General features: G+C 36.2%; 2 protein-coding genes across 5 annotated transcripts; one reads left to right on the top strand and one right to left on the bottom strand.

The window, feature by feature from the left end:
• Nucleotides 1–1,167: 1,167 nt before the first annotated feature.
• On the top strand, nucleotides 1,168–2,148 carry LOC130975147 (probable carboxylesterase 18). The gene has a single exon (XM_057899977.1). It carries the CDS (start codon nucleotides 1,168–1,170, stop codon nucleotides 2,146–2,148), a length of 981 nt encoding a protein of 326 aa, XP_057755960.1.
• An 895-nt stretch (nucleotides 2,149–3,043) lies between these two features.
• On the bottom strand, nucleotides 3,044–17,000 carry LOC130979078 (protein PHYLLO, chloroplastic). Of its 4 annotated transcripts, none has more exons than XM_057902468.1 (28): nucleotides 16,624–17,000; nucleotides 15,654–15,862; nucleotides 15,310–15,427; nucleotides 15,051–15,167; nucleotides 14,843–14,944; nucleotides 14,109–14,168; nucleotides 13,907–13,975; nucleotides 13,616–13,720; nucleotides 13,344–13,538; nucleotides 12,734–12,832; nucleotides 11,110–11,670; nucleotides 10,762–10,986; nucleotides 10,297–10,599; nucleotides 10,023–10,090; nucleotides 9,285–9,443; nucleotides 8,700–8,825; nucleotides 8,503–8,625; nucleotides 8,223–8,340; nucleotides 7,828–7,983; nucleotides 6,583–6,822; nucleotides 6,298–6,465; nucleotides 6,035–6,178; nucleotides 5,148–5,609; nucleotides 4,527–4,820; nucleotides 4,288–4,445; nucleotides 4,067–4,174; nucleotides 3,504–3,756; nucleotides 3,044–3,207 (listed from the first exon to the last, which is right to left on the bottom strand). In XM_057902468.1, the coding sequence occupies exons 1-27, from the start codon at nucleotides 16,960–16,962 to the stop codon at nucleotides 3,507–3,509; spliced, it is 5,076 nt and encodes a 1,691-aa protein (XP_057758451.1). In that variant the 5' UTR covers nucleotides 16,963–17,000; the 3' UTR covers nucleotides 3,044–3,207; nucleotides 3,504–3,506. The 4 variants fall into 4 exon arrangements, with proteins under 4 accessions (XP_057758451.1, XP_057758519.1, XP_057758637.1 ...); XM_057902536.1 differs by having other exon boundaries at nucleotides 15,654–15,818; nucleotides 16,624–16,719; XM_057902654.1 differs by lacking the exons at nucleotides 15,310–15,427; nucleotides 15,654–15,862; nucleotides 16,624–17,000 and having other exon boundaries at nucleotides 14,817–14,944; nucleotides 15,051–15,085.
• Nucleotides 17,001–17,385: the final 385 nt, after the last annotated feature.

Here is a 17,385-nt window from a genome sequence, read left to right on the forward strand (position 1 = left end):
ATATTGTACAATGCATATAATGAGATTAATTTAAAATTCAAAATATTTGATAAGCAATTAATTAATTTTAAATTATAGACAACTAATTAATTTTAAACAGTTTTCAATTTGAAATTTAAATCAAATATTAGGATTACCGTCAGTTTTGGAAACAAATAAACAACCTCCCTTTCTCACTTCTCTCTCTCAATACGGTTTGTCAGCGTTCTATATCTTTCTTATGGAGTCTCGCTGGTACACTAACGCCACGGTCACCAACCACCATCGGAAATCGCGCCGACACTGTTCCGACTGGCGCCGTTGCCGCATAGGCCACCGCAGCGTCCAGTGCCTTCGTCGGTGTGTGCCTTCTTCCCGACACCATCTTCACCTCCTCCGATACGCATTCGCTTTCTCCCATTCCTTCAAGTCTATTCTCACCGATGATACCACCATGCTCTTCTTCTTCGGATCCTAGCATGGTTAGCTTCTTTCTTGATTTGAGCCCTATACTTCACAACAGTGCCGTATTTCGTCACAATAATAGTTTATTCTGTTTCTTCATCTTCTTCTATTTTAATGGTCAATTTAGGATGGTCATTTTAGTAGGTATGCGGATGATTATTTTATTTTTATGTAGATGATTATTTTGATTGGATTGAGTTTAGTTATATATAATTAAAATATGTTAGATGTTCAATTCATTAGGTATGCGAATGATTATTTTTATCCTTAAGTGGATGGTTATTTTTATTAAGGATGAGTGACATGTGGCAAGTCAAGTAGCAACAGATGGTTATTTTTTTGAAATAACTAACGGAATTTTTTTTTAAAATTTGAAATTTGAAAATTGATGTGAAATAACTAAATAAGAGTTTTTAAATTTATTATTTCGTAAGTAATTTTCATTTTTAACTCATATTGAACTAAATAAGCAGCTAATTGTATACATTGCACAAATACCCAATTGACTTCTTAACAGAAATCTAATATAAATTTTACCGTGACAAATTAACTCCACGTGCCCTTTTTGTTAAATGTGAAAACCAACTTATTAATACAAGTTTCCACTAAAAAAAGAAAGAAAAACAGTAATAACTAACCATAACAGAAACCAAAAGCGTTCGTTACTTTCCGCACTTGTCGTTACAGACTCACTCACTCATTCATTCTTAGTTTCTTACAACAATGTCGCTTCCATGGAAGATCAAGCTTATGATCTCAGCCTACTCGCGCATCCGCAAAGCCTGCTTCCGCCATGACTTCACCATCAACCGCCGCCTCCTCAGACTCTTCGACCCCAAAACACCGCCCACCCCACCCTCCTCAGTCGATGTCACCGTCGACCCCTCCCGCGACCTCTGGTTCCGACAATACACTCCCTCCCACTCTACCGCCGCCGCCACTGCTACCGGTGACACTCTCCCCGTCGTAGTATATTTCCACGGCGGCGGATTTGCAACTAACTCTGCCAACACCGTGTTTATGGACTCGTTTGCCAGGCGCGTGGCCAATCACGTCCGCTCCATTGTGATCTCAGTTAATTACCGTCTTGCCCCTGAGCACCGCTGCCCCGCCCAATACGACGACGGGTTTGACGTCGTCAAGTTTCTTGACTCCGTGGACCCCACGCGCCTCCCTCCTGGTACAGATCTTGGCCGGTGTTTTATCATGGGCGATAGCGCTGGTGGGAATTTGGGACACCACGTAGTGGCACGTGCTGGCGCGTGTAAATTTGAGCGCGTGAGATTGCGCGGGCTGATTGCAGTTCAGCCGTTTTTTGGCGGGGAGGAAAGGACCGAGTCAGAGATCCGAATTGGGAACGGGGCTCCGGGTTTGTCGGTGGACCGGGCTGATTGGTTCTGGAAAGCATTCTTGCCGAAAGGGTCGAACCGGAACCATCCTGCCGCAAACGTGTTCGGGCCAAATTCGGCAAGATTTTCAGGCTCGAAATTCCCGAACACACTCGTGGTGATTGGTGGGTCCGACCCGTTGCAAGATTGGCAAAGAAAATATTGCAAGGGTTTAGAGAGTGCAGGAGTAGGAGTGAGGTTGGTGGAGTATCCAAATGCATTTCATGGGTCTTATGTGTTTGAGGATTTGCCTGAATCATCTTTGATGTTAGATGAAATTGGGGACTTCATGTCACAACAATTGAAGGTGACATGATTAACAATGTTACAGGCAGTCTGGCACCTTCACTTCTTAATATAATGGATTTTATATCAGATTATAAATGATTCTTCACAAATATTAGTTAAAACTGTCAGTCATGAATTTCCATTTATAATAATTCATGATATTTCAACACTTATTAGTAGGATTGTTATAACGACGTGTTATTGAGGCACATTGTTTGGCTGAAACCACATTGTTTGGCTTTGTTGAAATTAAGCTCAACCATATTTCTTTTTGAGCAACAATACAAAACTCAACCATATTCTTCCCAAATTATTTCTACTGTCAATCAAACACAAACCTTATTCAAATAAGGATGGCACACACTTGCCTTTTTACTTTTCAGTCCCATTTCCTCTCTTTAATAAGCTCACCTTTTCTCCTTCCACTCTTCAATGAGAAGGGAAGATAGAGATCTATAGGGGCTTCGAATTTTGCTAGGTAAAGCATTAAATGTTTTAAAGGCAATTTCCCAACCTTCTTTATTTGTACTTGAGTCATCTCTCTCTATCATTGAATTGAGTAGAGTAACACTTCTCTTCCATTGAGAATTTTATTTATAGGAAGAATCAGGAATCTTATTGATTATACTTCCTTATCTGTGACTAAATAAAATTTGAAAATAGGTACTTATTTAGAACCAGAGAAAGTATCCTTAAGTTACTTAAATTCCTATTAACAGGACATGAAGCTACCACCTAAGTTACCTAAGACTGCGTTTATTTCCTGGAACTAGAATTGAGATTGAGGGATTGGGACTGAGTATAACTAAAATTTCAGTTCACATAACCTTTGCAGTGGTCCTTGCTTTAATAGCTACTAATGGTAAATTTTCTTTTTTAACTTTGCTTTATTTTTTAGAACATATTAGAAAGTTTATATAAAACTCTAATTATATTAAAATTGTGCATATGATATCTTTTACAGGGTTTGGTATCCCAGGGTACCAACAAACATGAGTATTAAATGTGAAGTCCAAGATGATTGCAACATTTTAAAAATCCTTTGTGCTCCATGGAGAACTTTGTGTAAATAAGGCAAATGGGGTTGCTGTCCACCAAAGAAAACAAGCAAAAAAATATCATCATAACAAAATCAACTGGGAAAAACAAGGATAAAGTAAATGTGTCATTGAGAATGTAATTGAATTATAAGCCGCAAGCTATTGAAGTATTTAGCTTGTGGTCTATAGTACAAAATTATTAAATTCAGTAAGAGCTAATACTGAATATCAATTATATGAGCTTGCATAAAGCTGTACTATAATTAACATGTTAACATCTTTAACAAGATACCATACTATGTTCTAATCATCATCAAACTTGTTGGACATCAACAACACATACCTTTCAGAGTGTAGTTAGGAATCGTCTCAAGGCGGAAACTACAGGAAGCGGGTTCTCCAAATGGACAGCATGGCCACAGTTCGGAATCTCAACCACCTCATGGATGTCTATATTCACTTTTTCTTGATTGCTCCCCACTCCGGAACGGACTGTGTTCATAATTTCTTGAGCAATTTTCTTAAATTTTGCATCCTTTTCTCCGTGTATGATAAGAAGAGGTGTTCTGCAATTTGGCAGATCTTTCCACAACGATCTGCAATGCATAGAGAGAAACCAACAGAGACAATAAAGTTCATGAATCTTCATAATGCCGAATTAAATTTTGAATATATCTTATATACATGTATACCAAAGGGTATTTTAATACTTGTGTCTATAAATTTATTCATTCCTAATCTATCTTGTCATGTGTTCATTCATCCAATATATCATTCCAATCTTTCTTGATAGTTAGCACTATATTACTTTTTAAGTTTAATATACCAAAGACGAAGCTACTTGGCACACCCATGAATGACGAAGCTAAGAGGAATGAACAATTAGTTAAACTTGAATTAGCTTACGGCTGCCTTCCTATGCTTAATCCAGACAACATCTTGGCAAGACTCTGCAGGTCTTCATGTTGCAAGCGATTAGCAGTGATTCGTGTGAAGTGAGGATGGCTTCTTAAGCTGTATGATGTAAAAGGGAACGAAGGAAAATGGAATGAAAAGTATGCCATATAAGTCTAATAAGATCAGCCAAAATCACTGCACATTCTAAAGGTTTAGAACAAACAAGTCACCTTTTCCACAGATCTGCTGCATACCAGGAATTGAGAAAAGATTCTAAACCATGAGAAATGATAGAACTTGCTCTGGAGTCATCTTTAGCTGCGCGGATTTTTTGTGATAATTTATCTTTTAATCCAGGGCTTCCAGATATTAACACAGCTCCTTTTATCTGACATAAATGTTCAAATTGCTGATCCATAGTGAAGAAAATTTGGAAACAAAGATAGTACATTGAATGCCACCGCCATACCTTACTACTGAATCTGAGTGCAAGATACAATGCAATCCTAGCACCCATCGAATACCCAACTAGTGTAACTTTTCCTGGAGTTATATGATGTAATAGTTGATGGAATATATTAGCTATTATTTCCATTGACAACAATGGTTCCTCACAAGCATCATTCACACCATGTATTATTGATTTTCCATGACCAGGAAGATCCACTGAGATGCATCTTGCTGATCCAGAAAAGCTCTTCATGATAGGACTCCAATCTTCACCAGCTCCAAGGAAACCATGAAGAAATACTAGTACATTGTCCTACATTTGCTAAATCAGACATAATCAGATTTACTTTCTAAACACAAAAAATGAATTATATTTTATGACAATAGATTTCCCCTTCAAAGAAGAAAATGGTCAAGGTGGATTTTAAAACTAGTCATACTAGTCCAATTATTAGTGTCTTAGCATCGGTAAACTAGAATATGTTGCAATAATTATGAATATTTATGTTAGCATGTTACAATCCAAAATTGTGCATCTAAGATAATAAGAAAATGTTGGCACAAGTGAAATGCTTAATAAAGATTTCTTTTCTTGTTTTAAAAAGATAAAATGAATATGTATGGAGGCTTCTGTACTTACATTTGTTTTTTGGCCAGTTTCTTGAACCTCAAAAGAACAAGATAAACTACTAAGCTCTAATTTCAGTTGGTATTTAAGAACTTGCTCCTCATCAATAATATCACATATGACATTTTGGTTGATTTGGAAATTATGTAGCAGCCTACTAGCATTTGGTACAGATGCTTCAACAATACCACTATGTGGATTACGGCCAATTAAAACTGGATTAATTGTTGCATCTTCCTTTAGCCAACGGTAGGTTCCAAGACCATGGGCTACAGAAGGAACTTTCTTACCATGTAACTTGTTCACTGTATCAAAACTTAGCATATCAAGATAACTAGAAAACTGTGCATACGCAGATAGACTTAGACTGCTTTCAAATGCAGCACTGACAACAGCCATCTTCCCCAGCTGGTGTGCCCATCGTCCAATTAATGCAGCATTCTCAAAACCCCCAACAACACTTGGTTTGATAACCTGAAAAATAAAATATAAAATTATAAGACAGAGAATTGGAATTCTAGATAGAAGTCATCAGTTCATCATTAGTAAGTTGGGAGTATTGTGCACTTGTTTAAAGGAATCATAAAATAAATTCTGTTTGAATCAATAATACTCTCCAGCTTAGCCAGTATCATATTCAACATCTATACACACCAACTTAAAGTGAATAATAAATTTTTTCTTTTCCAAGTTTGTATTACTGCTGAGCATGAATAACATAGGACCAAAAATGGATTGGTTGAGCTATTAGTTAATTTATTCTAAAGAAATGTAGCATTGCAGCTTGATAGTGTATCTTTGTGAATCCTAGTAAAAGAGTCCACATAATGCCTCTACCTCATACTGAAAAAAATTAAGAATACCCAGCTCCTAAAGTATCCATTGTAAATTCAACTTACAACAGCAACTATTCCCGGATGAGTAAATTTTACTAGCGTTCCCAGGGGATTTTCTTGAATTTTATCTATGGTCTCATCTAGTGCAACAGGTAAGCCACTTTCTTCACAGAACTTGACTATATCGTCTTCATCCTGAACAGGCTCCTGCAAAGGTGATATTCAAAAATAAGTTATTAATACATTGCAAATATGCAACAAGAAATATAGTCAATAGTAAATTAAAAATGAGTGCAGAAGTTATGAGGTATGTGAACTTAGTCTACCTCAATAAACTGTAAGTTGCAATCCTTAACCAAAGAACTGAACTCCATAGCTTCTTCATAAGTCCACTTCCGATTTGCATCGGCTCGTATGATTATCTGGCATCCGACTTTCTTTCGCACCTCTTTTATTACCATGGCATCTTGCGTTGGGTTATACCGACGTGCTACCTGTATAGCATTATAACCTGTTAGCTTTATACTTCTCTAACCATTGATCTACATATAAAATGAAGCAGAGCTGAGAGATTTCCAGAAAGAAGTCGAAACAATAGAAAACTAGCTTACCTTCAGTTTGATTGCAGAAAATCCTTCCTCGACTAATGTGGCAGCAACGTTAGCAACGTCTGTTGGAGATCCATTTGAATCAAGTAGTGCACAAACCTGAACTGATGATGTTTCACATTCATCTTTTTCACTTATAGGAGGATGAAGTAGGTTCAACAAGTTGGAGCCCTTTGCAGCAGCTATGGCATTGAGGATAGCCATTTCCAAACCACATCTAACACTAGGAAAAATAGAAGATGGCTGCATCATAGAAAATTAGAACATGAAGTATATATCAATTCTGTATGTCATAATTTGATAACCTTGGTAATAAAAAAAACATTAGTGTCGTCAATGGTTCACCCAACATATTAAGCTTTTAGGATAATTGAATCATGATATGGTAGCCAATCTTCTTTGACCAAGGGTGCTATTATTTGTGCTGCTGCTTTCTTTTTTCTAATTTTAATTTTCCCTTCCCAAAAAGAAAGTCTCTCTTTTGATAGAGGCAGTACTTTTGAGGTTTGCATAATCTATTTGAATAAGCTTCTTGAGAAAGATAGCATCAATTCCTATTGCTATTAAAAAATAAACAAAAATAAATAAATAAATAAAAATAGAGCTTCTTCTGATTCTATTGATATTTTAGAATGTACTTTTTTGTTTTTTGGAAGCTTACCCGAACACACCAATATATATCTAGTGTTCAGTCCTCACAACTCCCACAATTCTAAGTTCATGAACAATAAGTCTTTTCCTCAGAGGCAAGTGGACCAACAATTCAAGTGCAAAGGACTCTGCACTAGTGTGATGGGACATAATAGAGATGCAATAAAAACGTTTTATAAGAAAAAAAATTTACGTAGTAGCTTAAGCTTTTTGGGAAAGCTGTTTCTTGATGACCTCATTGCCAATGAAGTAGTTCTTCTTAAATTTATATTTGATAACTCATAGGTAATAGGTACATTTTAAGGAGCGGTTTCGATTCATTGGATTTGGATAAGACTAACTCAAACCCAAACTAGCTTAAGGGGTTTTCAAAACACCTATACAACTTATCTCTAGTTGATGCAGAAATCTAATACTATTCATGTCAATACTATTTAAACATACCCTCAAACAAAATCCATTTACAAATAACCTTAATACCCTGTCAAGGAAACTGTCACCCGAAAATTCAAGTTGGTTAGGCATAGATCCATGATTGGTTTTTGTTCACATAAAATGCCTAACCCTACGCTAAATAATGTAGGTGAGACAGCTTACCACAATTCCCAACTCATTCCAAATCCAATATGAAAATGTGCCCTTCAATAGAGAGAGGAAGCAACTAATATTAACTTCTTGCATGATATGAACAAGAAACCTAAGTTGATATTCTGCATCTACCAAATTTTCTCTGTGGATCTCAATCGGAGCAACCTGCTTGATCCAACAACAAAACATCAAGTACATATTAGAGTAGATTTACAGGGGAATGGAAAAGAAATATTATGTTCCTCTTCTTGTCTACAGTATGCTTCACAACTGGTATGCATAACACCCAAGGGATGGGCTGTAATATGTATCAGCCCCTCACCAATCTATTTCTCTATGTGCTTAAGATTGGAAACATTTTAAACTAGATATGAAAGATGAGACAATATCAGAGTGATACCAACCTCACCAAAACCAACACTTCCATCTTCAAGAATTAAAGATATGATAAATCCTTCTCTATAGAATTCATCATGATTATCACCAACAGATGCTGATGTTGGTGGTGCACTTAGTGCAAATCTGCAACCAAATCATTATACAAAATCCAAAGAAAGTAATCAAATGAAGGAAAGGTTAACAGTTAAATAGAAGTCATCCCCCTCCCCGCAACCAAAAAATAAATAAATAAAAAATAGCAGTGTCATTGGAGACTTGAATTTTTTGCATAATGTGAAAACTTACCTATATCTCAAACACTCCATTGTACGAATTTTGTACAAATAATGCTGATCTTTAATAGCACCGGGATTTGGGATGTACCTCATAGCATCTTTCACAGCAACCAGAGAGTGTTTTCTCAAAAGACTGAGTCAAGATACAAATTCATGAGCAATGAAGTGATATCCATTAACTGAATCTTAAATCAGCAGCAGTGTAACCTGTGAAAATTAGCATTGGCATCGATTGAACTATCAATTTCAACCATACAATCCACTTGCTCATGTTGAGCTAAACGTAAAGCATCTTCAAATTCTGCCTTGGTCTTCACGTGCAAATGTTTGATTCTGCACGCATATTGATTTTTTCCCCTCATGAATAGTAGGATTTATTAAGCATGGACTATGTATGTAAAGTCAATGGGAAAATTATCCAATTTCTAACAAAATATATAATTTTATGGTTTTTTTCTTGCCATTATATATATCACAGCATTTCTGTTTGATGTTATGCTGACACTGGTTGCATAAGCAAAAACAATATTAGTTACCTCCCCAGTTAATTTCAGCACACAGATGATAGTTTAAACCTCATAAAACTACCTCGCGTTGGACTACCATCCAATGATAAATATTTTACCATCCAATGATAAATATTTTACAAGATTTCCACAGACAAAGTAGATGACATTTCATTCGAGCAAAGAGTAGAACAAAGAAATGCAAACATATCTCAGACAAAATAGAATGATCAATGGAAAAAAAAAAGATCAAATAATTCCTACCAAAGTATATCTAGATTCTTACCCATGTGCCATGCATAGCCCTTGGATAAATATGTTATGAGAGGTATAGAAGTATTGATGAAGGATACTAGGCTCAACTTTATCTGCCAATGGAAGAAGACTGAAAATTGCTCCTCCGTGATTATTTACCACAAAAATGGTCATTGGTTTCCGTAATTTCCTAAATGTAGAGTTATTTTCAGAACATTAGCTACAAGTGATAAGTATAAACGGTAATCTTGTAACAAAGAAATATGAAAGTTTTCCAAGTTTATCGTAGAAATGACTTAGAATATCTACAGAAAATATCTCATATCTTTAGGTAAGGGGTGGCCCTGTGGACAAGTCTCCCACAAGGTGAAGTCTAGGGAGGGTCGATGCAAGCAGCCTTACCCCTTACCCCTGACCCCCTACCACAAGGCTATTCCCAGTATTTACATCCAGATCACCATATCACAAAATATCAACCTTACCTTTACCCCAAAGTTCTCTTACTCTAGTAATATCCTTATGGTATCTTATAATATTTTGAGATGAGTTATTAAGAGCAGTTTTTAGTCAATATAACGGCTCCATCTTGTTGTAACATCTATAGGTCATATACTAAGGGAAGATTCTACTACTTTGTCCAAAAAAGGTTCTACTTTCTCTTCAATGAAGAAACACCCAAATCTTATTTTATCTAGTCTGTGTGTCCACTCGTCCAACACAACATCGGGCAAAAGGAGAGACAAAAATGGTCAGAAGGATAAAGAAATACCTTTGATACAAAATTGCCAAACTGTTTGTATCATGCAATAAAGAAATGTCTCCAACTAAACAGAACACCTGATTGAAATTGTGAAATAAAAAGTCAAGAGAAAAAGAGATAATCAACCATACTAAACCAACTAATGGATGAAAAAACAGTCATTTAGAATACAAATCAAAGAAAGATGAATTTAATACGACTGCAAAATTATAAAATCGTGCAGTGACACATTTCCACCAGCTAATATAAGTAAATTGATAATTCTGATAACATAAATAGCTACCCTTTTATTGCTTCCCACGGCAAACCCAATGGCCGTGCTAAGTAATCCATCAATACCACTAGCCCCCCTGTTACCAGCCACCCTCATCAAGTTAACTGGTAGGTCTGAGTTTAACATGATAGATGCAACAATTGGGTTGCTTGTAGACCAACCAAGTCCATACATATCTACATCACGAATGGGCATACTGTTGCCAAGGAAAAGAGCAGACTCAGAAGAAAGAGCATCTGACATCATATGTGCCACATAAGGTTCAGTTAGGGAGCACTCAGCATTGATTTGAAACAGTATCTCCCATTCGACCTGCAGATCAAAAAGTTTTAGAGAATGTTGCTAAAAATTGCCAGTAGCTGAATCTAACAAGATTACTACCAAATACAATAACTCCATCAAAGGGGAAAAAAAGAAGAAAAACGCTAATATCATCATACCAAGAAGTTAGTCTTATTTTCTTAGAATCAGTACCATTTTACTCAACAGTTGTAATGAAGTGCTCCATATGCGCTCTGTATGGGGGAATTCAGCCTTAATTAAAAAACCCACAAAATCAACAATGGTAGTTTGTATCCGGTGGGTTACAATATGTGATGGATCATGACGAAGTGGATGCTTGTCAACCACAATATATGGAAAAGGAGCACGCTCCTCTAGAATTTGACCAACTCGTTTGCTAGTTATCCTACTTCCCAACTGCTCCGAATAAACAGCCAAAAAGAAACACACACAAGTAAATGGACATTACTAGTACGTTCAAAAATGCATTTAGCAGAAATTATAGAAGGAAGTGGGAAAAGATTCATGGGTATTTGGTACCTGAATAACCACATCAATCTCCAAAAAGCCCTTGACAGAATCTGAGAGTAGAGCATGATCAAGATTATCAATAAATAAAAAGTTTCTTTCAATATCAGGAAAAGAAGTTAAGATCTTTTTCAAGCGCAACCCTGACAAAATATCAGCAAAAACAGGCCAACAGAGGTGTTTAGCCAAAAGCAGCGCAGCCCACATCTCATCCTCTGTATGGATTGCACCAAATAATATAAGACCATGTTTGCCTTTTTGCATCAGGCCTATAACTTCCATCATTTCTCCTACAGCATCTATACAAGATGGTCGCATATGAATGTACTTGGTAAATGGTTCAGCATTACTGATCCAGAGGTCCAGCCCGTTTAAACAGCTTAACCTCCATTTACGTGGACTGCTCTCCAAAGGCTCTCTGAAAGGGCAGTTAATATGCACAGGACCACACGGTGAAGTTATTGCCCGATGTATAGCAGAATCAAGAGTGGTAAGTACCATATTCGTAGGAATTTGGTCTGTTGGTGCAGGAAGATTGAAGAAATATCTCACATAAACACCAAAATGGTTCACCTGATTCCAAAGTTCAATGTGTACCATGAGTAACCAAGAAAAACAAGCCACAGACATTCTTGAATTATAGCAATTAATCTTCAGACCAGTGTAACTAATTACATTCTCGTTAAGAGACCAGAGCATCTAATTTTTGTAGACTTTCCAGATTTAGTTAGTGAAATATATAATTCCCATCACAATAACAAATAAGAATATTTAACAACAATTAGTTGGTTCAAGTTAGTTGTCTCCCTTAGATAGGATCACAGGTTTGAGTCTTACGGGTGAAAAAGCTAGTGCTGAGCTCTACTCCCATAGTTGGAGTCCAATGGGCTCTGGATACCAGTATTTAGACCAAGAAATTCGGTGGCTGTGGGGTGAACCAAAGAAGATAGAGCACATCTTGGTGCAATGGTAAGTTGCTACCTTTAACTTGGTGGTGCAGGTTCAAGTCACATAAGCAGTCCCTTTACCTACATACAGGGAAGGGCTTCATGCATTTGACTCTAACCAAACCACAAAATCAGGAGCAACTTCTGCAAAATGCACACGACAATTTCTGGACCAAGGTGAGCAAGGTAAAACAAAAAGGCATCAAGATAAAAGACTATTATAGAGAAGGTCTACAATAGAAAAAGTTTGACAGACAGCAGGAATCAGATTCTGCATAACAAATTATGAGAATTGGCAAAGATTTCTTGCCATAGAAAATGAAAAGGGACCAATTAGATAAGATTCAGAGTCACTAGGAGGATTGTGAGAGAGGTCTCACAAATACCCTAAGATTAAGTCTGTATCCGTATATTGTATCATCTTCTACCAATTATATGGGGATTTTCATTTTCTGTTTACCTTTGTTGTTCTTTTTGGTGCAAACTTATCCACTAGTAGTTTTAGCTTCCTATATAATCCTATTTCTACTCTTTTATCACATAAATAAATAAACAACTATATATTTATCTTTGCCTCCTGGGCAGCCCTCCACACTTTTGCCTCTTGATTTGGCATTGTTTGACCGCAAATTAATTAAATAACAAACAATGTATACCATGAGAATTTGAGAACATCTGAAGTTTTTAACCTGATCAATTGCCTGGTTAGCTCCACAATCTAGCAGCTCTGGAGGTCGATCTGCTGTAAGTAAAAGAAGTGGTACAAAATCTTGACTAGCCTCCACAACCTACATTTTTTTTCCAATAAAAGAATTTATTATGATTAAGAGAAGAATACTAGACATAGGAAGATGAGATATCAATAAGGCAAAGTTTTCCAAGATCTCAACATATATGAGAAATCCCCTAGAAAAACCATGACCTTTACATCAGGGCTAAAGTAAACCTTTACTGATCCAAAACCTTACGTGCATAACAAACTCAGGTTGCAAATCCCTCAGGAAAATGGTAACTACAACTTAAGTTGATGGAGCCTAACGTAACAACTACATGCATGAATACAATTAATTAATAAACAGCAAAGTAATGTCTGGCTGTACCAATCCTAGACCCCTCAACCAAAAAAAAAGGCACACAAACCCCAAAAGCGGTTCAATATATTTCTAGAACTCATGCATTAATAGAAGCCCAAAGAATGACAACAAATGAATCACTAAGGTTAGGTCATCATTTATGCATTCAGGATACCAAATAAATTCAGGTTAGTTAAGAAGGGGGGAAAATGTTGGTTGATCTCACCGCAGGAAGAAGGTTTGAAACTGCAGTTCCAGATGATGTGATGACTACTGCTGGCACGTGAGACCCTCTTGCATATCCAACAGCATGAAAAGCAAGTGAACGCTCATCAAAGCATGAAATACATGTGATTAACTTGTGACTTGAAGCAGCAACAGCAAGAGGGGAAGACCGAGATCCAGGTGCTACACAAAAATACTAGAAAAAGAAAAAAATCACAAGCTTGAATCTATTAATGGAGAGAAGAATTATAATAATTTATTAGATCACCTCACCGTCAAACCCAGCCTTGAGCATTCTTCAACAATTAATGATGCCCATACAGCATTGATATTGGCGCACTCAATTAGTGAGGATGATAATTTATTGGATTGATCCAACTGATAGTTAGAGACAGTAGACATAACATGAAAAGGCTTCAGCAATTTTTCCAGCATTATAATAAAATTAGAATTAATAAGATATATCTATGCACATATTATAGTTCTTGTTTTATGTTTTGCAAAGGGATTGGATGAATACTTAATGTATGCTTTTTCTGTATATACAGAGAAAACAATGCATACCATGTTATGTGAAACGGCATGGGTTGCTGAAAGCCTGACACAGAATTGACTGGAAGATGGAGACTCTTTCTACAATAGAATCAAGGAAGACATTGAAAAATGATCATATGCAACAGAATGCAGAAGCATAAAAGGATAGAAATACACACAAAAATGTGAACTTAATGCTAGTAAAGGCAGGAACAAGGAAAATACAGGATACCAGTTCCAAGATGTCAACCACGCTTTCTCTTCTTCCAGGTGTGATAGTGTTCATGTAGACCTAGCAGCTCATGCAGAAAAGCATACAACAACAGTCAATGCTCAGAACACACACCAATCAGAGACTTGAAGCAAGCTTTAGATGGCCCAGAAAGCTCATAACATATATATTTGGAACAAAAGCATTATGCCAATATATACTAATATTTAAAAATACATAGGAAAGCAATAAATAAAGGAAAAACACTGGAATAATATACTTCAACCACTTTCAACTTATTTCAAAATACAAGAAAGAGAGAGGAAAAGAAATTTTTTTACACTAAGCATCGCCTGAGATAGTGAATGCAAATGCCTTATGCAAGGAACAAATACTGTCAGAATAAAAAGAATATCCTATGATATCTACTATTATTTCCTTATTTGTTTGGATTAGGGTTTCCCTTTGATGATAAGTTGATAACTAGAGGTGAGGATTCCTCTCCTGTAAAGCATCACACCATATTCAGTAATATATCCATATATTTTCAGTCCCTATTTTCTCCTCTTTTCTAGTTCCCTCTCTAAACCTGACATTCTCATGAGATACTATATGTGTACATAAAACAAATAAGAAAAGTATAGGTAAATAATTCCTAACCAGCCAACTTTAAACAACTACAATTAAGGGAGAAACAACTAATTGTTATTTGCTACAAGTAAGACTTACATATTAGGAAGGAAATGAACTTATACCCTTGCAATAGCTCTATCTTCTACCAAATTCAGTTTTCTGAGGCCAGATCTTACGCTTTTTAGTTTCAATGTGTCACTACCAGACCAGGTATAACATATAATCTGCACAAAACGAAACATGACATCAAGGATAAATACAGAAGGAAGTAGACCAAAAAAAAAAAGAAAAAACAAGGTCCCAAAAATACATTTAAGGCATGCTAGGGACCTGGTTTAGAGAAATTTCAAGTGAATGAAGGGCTTCCTCAAAAGTGGAGAGGGAAAAGTCATTCCATGCTAGTGTCACTGTCAAAATGGAAATGCACTCCAACTCATCTAACTCAATCTGTTATGATGGTATTACAGTTTAAGCAATATTACATTAGTGAGACAATAAGAATACATGCTAAACAATTATTCTAAAAAATACAGGAGGAAGAACTGAAGAAGACAGTGAGATTGTTTTCAAATTCCAATAATAACTTTACCTCAGGAATGAAAAAATAAAAAGAACCATCCTCAATATTCATGGAAATCGAGTCACTATCAAAATTAATATCCACAAAACCGTAGGCCACTATATGTGTTGAATCAGAAGAGATGTACCTGCAAACAAATTATAAAAACAACTCAATTCTTTCTCAGATTTAAATCTGCAAGCATCTTTAGTGGCAAGTTAATATAGCCTCTCAAACATGACTGCATCACCCAAGAGCCTGTCCTTTGAAAGGCCAGCTTTTAACCAAAGATTGGATCGGTCCTATATGATGTTTTCATGCAACTAATAAGAATTTTATAGAACCAGAAGGAATGAAGACCAGATTGAACCAACCTTTTGATCATACTAGGCTTTCCACTGGATGAACGTGAAAAAGACACAGCAGAGCCAATGCCAAAGAGACCACGGCTTCCATTCACATACAGCGATTTCAAGGTTGGATTGTCAACATTCTTTGACAGGTATATAAGAGGATACACTCCGGACAACTCCGGTTGACTACAAAACCAATTCAATGCCTTAGGACTTGGAGGCACAGCCACCTGGAAAAGAAAATGACATCCACATAGCAATAATTCAGGAGTGCATCGTTTCAGCATTTCACCATAGACAACATTTTCCAAACTTTCAGCTGGTTTAGATGTCCTTACATTAAACCAAGAACTTCAATTTCATAATTAGGCTTTTAGGCTTTTGAAATGCAGGAGGAGTGTAAATTAACATACATGAACAATAATTTTAGACAGGCTTTTAACCAATTCCACAACCTTTGCATGACACTAATTTCATCAAAAACCAAAAATAAAATAAAACTAAGATAACGATACCAACTCACACTGCCATTCTGCCAATGCTCATTGTTTACTGAAAAACAAACAATTTTGCAAAAACAAACAAACAAACATACCTGAATGATCCCTTCAAAACACAAATTATCCTTGCAAAACAACGCATATTCCATAAAAAAATATATATCTAAATCTAAAACTGAAACGAAAATAAGAACAGCAATCACTCCACCACTGCTAGTTGTAATTCAGTGTCAGAGCTTCCTTCGAAGCTACATTAGTTAGCACAGCTTCATAGTTAGTTACTGTCATCACGTGCTGTTAGTTAGTTAGTTAGTTAGTTTCAGTTACTGTCACGTGTTGTTAGTTAGTTAGTTAGATAGTTACAGGTGCAGTTTGTTAGATTCAGTTAGTTTCAATAACCGTTAAATTCTCTGTGACTGTCTCTTTACTCACGCTTTCTCGCATTTTCTCGTATTTCATCGTTCTAACACTGAAACGAACAAATTTGATACCTGAAACCTAAGGAATCCGGTGGAGCTACGAGGCGGCGAAAGCTTCAGCGTCTCAACGGCATCCTTGATTTTCCGAAGGCCTTCCTCCAAAGTCACAGCAGGGGGAAGAGTCCGCGTGACGCAGTGCTCAAAAACGACGTCGTTCTCCTCAATGTCGCCAGATACTGGAACCGGACCGTCGAACTTCGCTCCTCCTCCCATTCTGGCGTCGGCGGCTACTGTTCTCATCGGCGGCGATGGTCTCCGGCGTGCTCCGACGAAGATGAAGGGAGAAGAGGAAGGAGAGAGAATGAAGAATGTAGGTACACTGGAAAATCTCGCGGCGGTTAACGAAATCATTTGGCGGATAAGTGAGAGAGAGAATGAAGGGAAGTTGTAATAAGAACTGAGCAGTGAATACTGGATAGTGATGATAGAGTATCTCTTATTATGCAATTGGATTTTGCTGACGTGTTAGAAAATATTATGTCTTTAACGTTAAAAAAATAAGATATAAACTCATTATTTTCTTGCCGATTTATTATTTAATATTTTTAATTATTAATTTCATATAAAAAAATATATGTGAATTTTTACTAAAAATTAAATAGTATGTTGAAATTTTTAATATATTTATGGATTATATAGGGAATTAAAATAATTAATTATTAAATTTTACTATTAAAAAATTTAAAATATATAAATAAGGATAAAAACTAAAAAATAAAAAAGAATGAAATTTTTTATTTAAACTTATATTTAGGACAAAAAACATATATAAAC

This window comes from Arachis stenosperma, chromosome 1, assembly GCF_014773155.1.
Source record: "Arachis stenosperma cultivar V10309 chromosome 1, arast.V10309.gnm1.PFL2, whole genome shotgun sequence".
NCBI classification, from domain to species: domain Eukaryota; kingdom Viridiplantae; phylum Streptophyta; class Magnoliopsida; order Fabales; family Fabaceae; genus Arachis; species Arachis stenosperma.

Excerpts from the sequence above, each read along its gene's own strand:
- LOC130975147 (XM_057899977.1), top strand. The coding sequence starts at position 1,168 with ATGTCGCTTCCATGGAAGATCAAGCTTATGATCTCAGCCTACTCGCGC.
- LOC130979078 (XM_057902468.1), bottom strand. The coding sequence starts at position 16,962 with ATGATTTCGTTAACCGCCGCGAGATTTTCCAGTGTACCTACATTCTTC. Across the intron at positions 7,984-8,222 it reads GAAGTGTTGGTTTTGGTGAG|GTTGCTCCGATTGAGATCCA; the intron begins GTTGGTATCACT and ends TGGATCAAGCAG. Across the intron at positions 3,757-4,066 it reads TTAAGCATAGGAAGGCAGCC|ATCGTTGTGGAAAGATCTGC; the intron begins GTAAGCTAATTC and ends TATGCATTGCAG.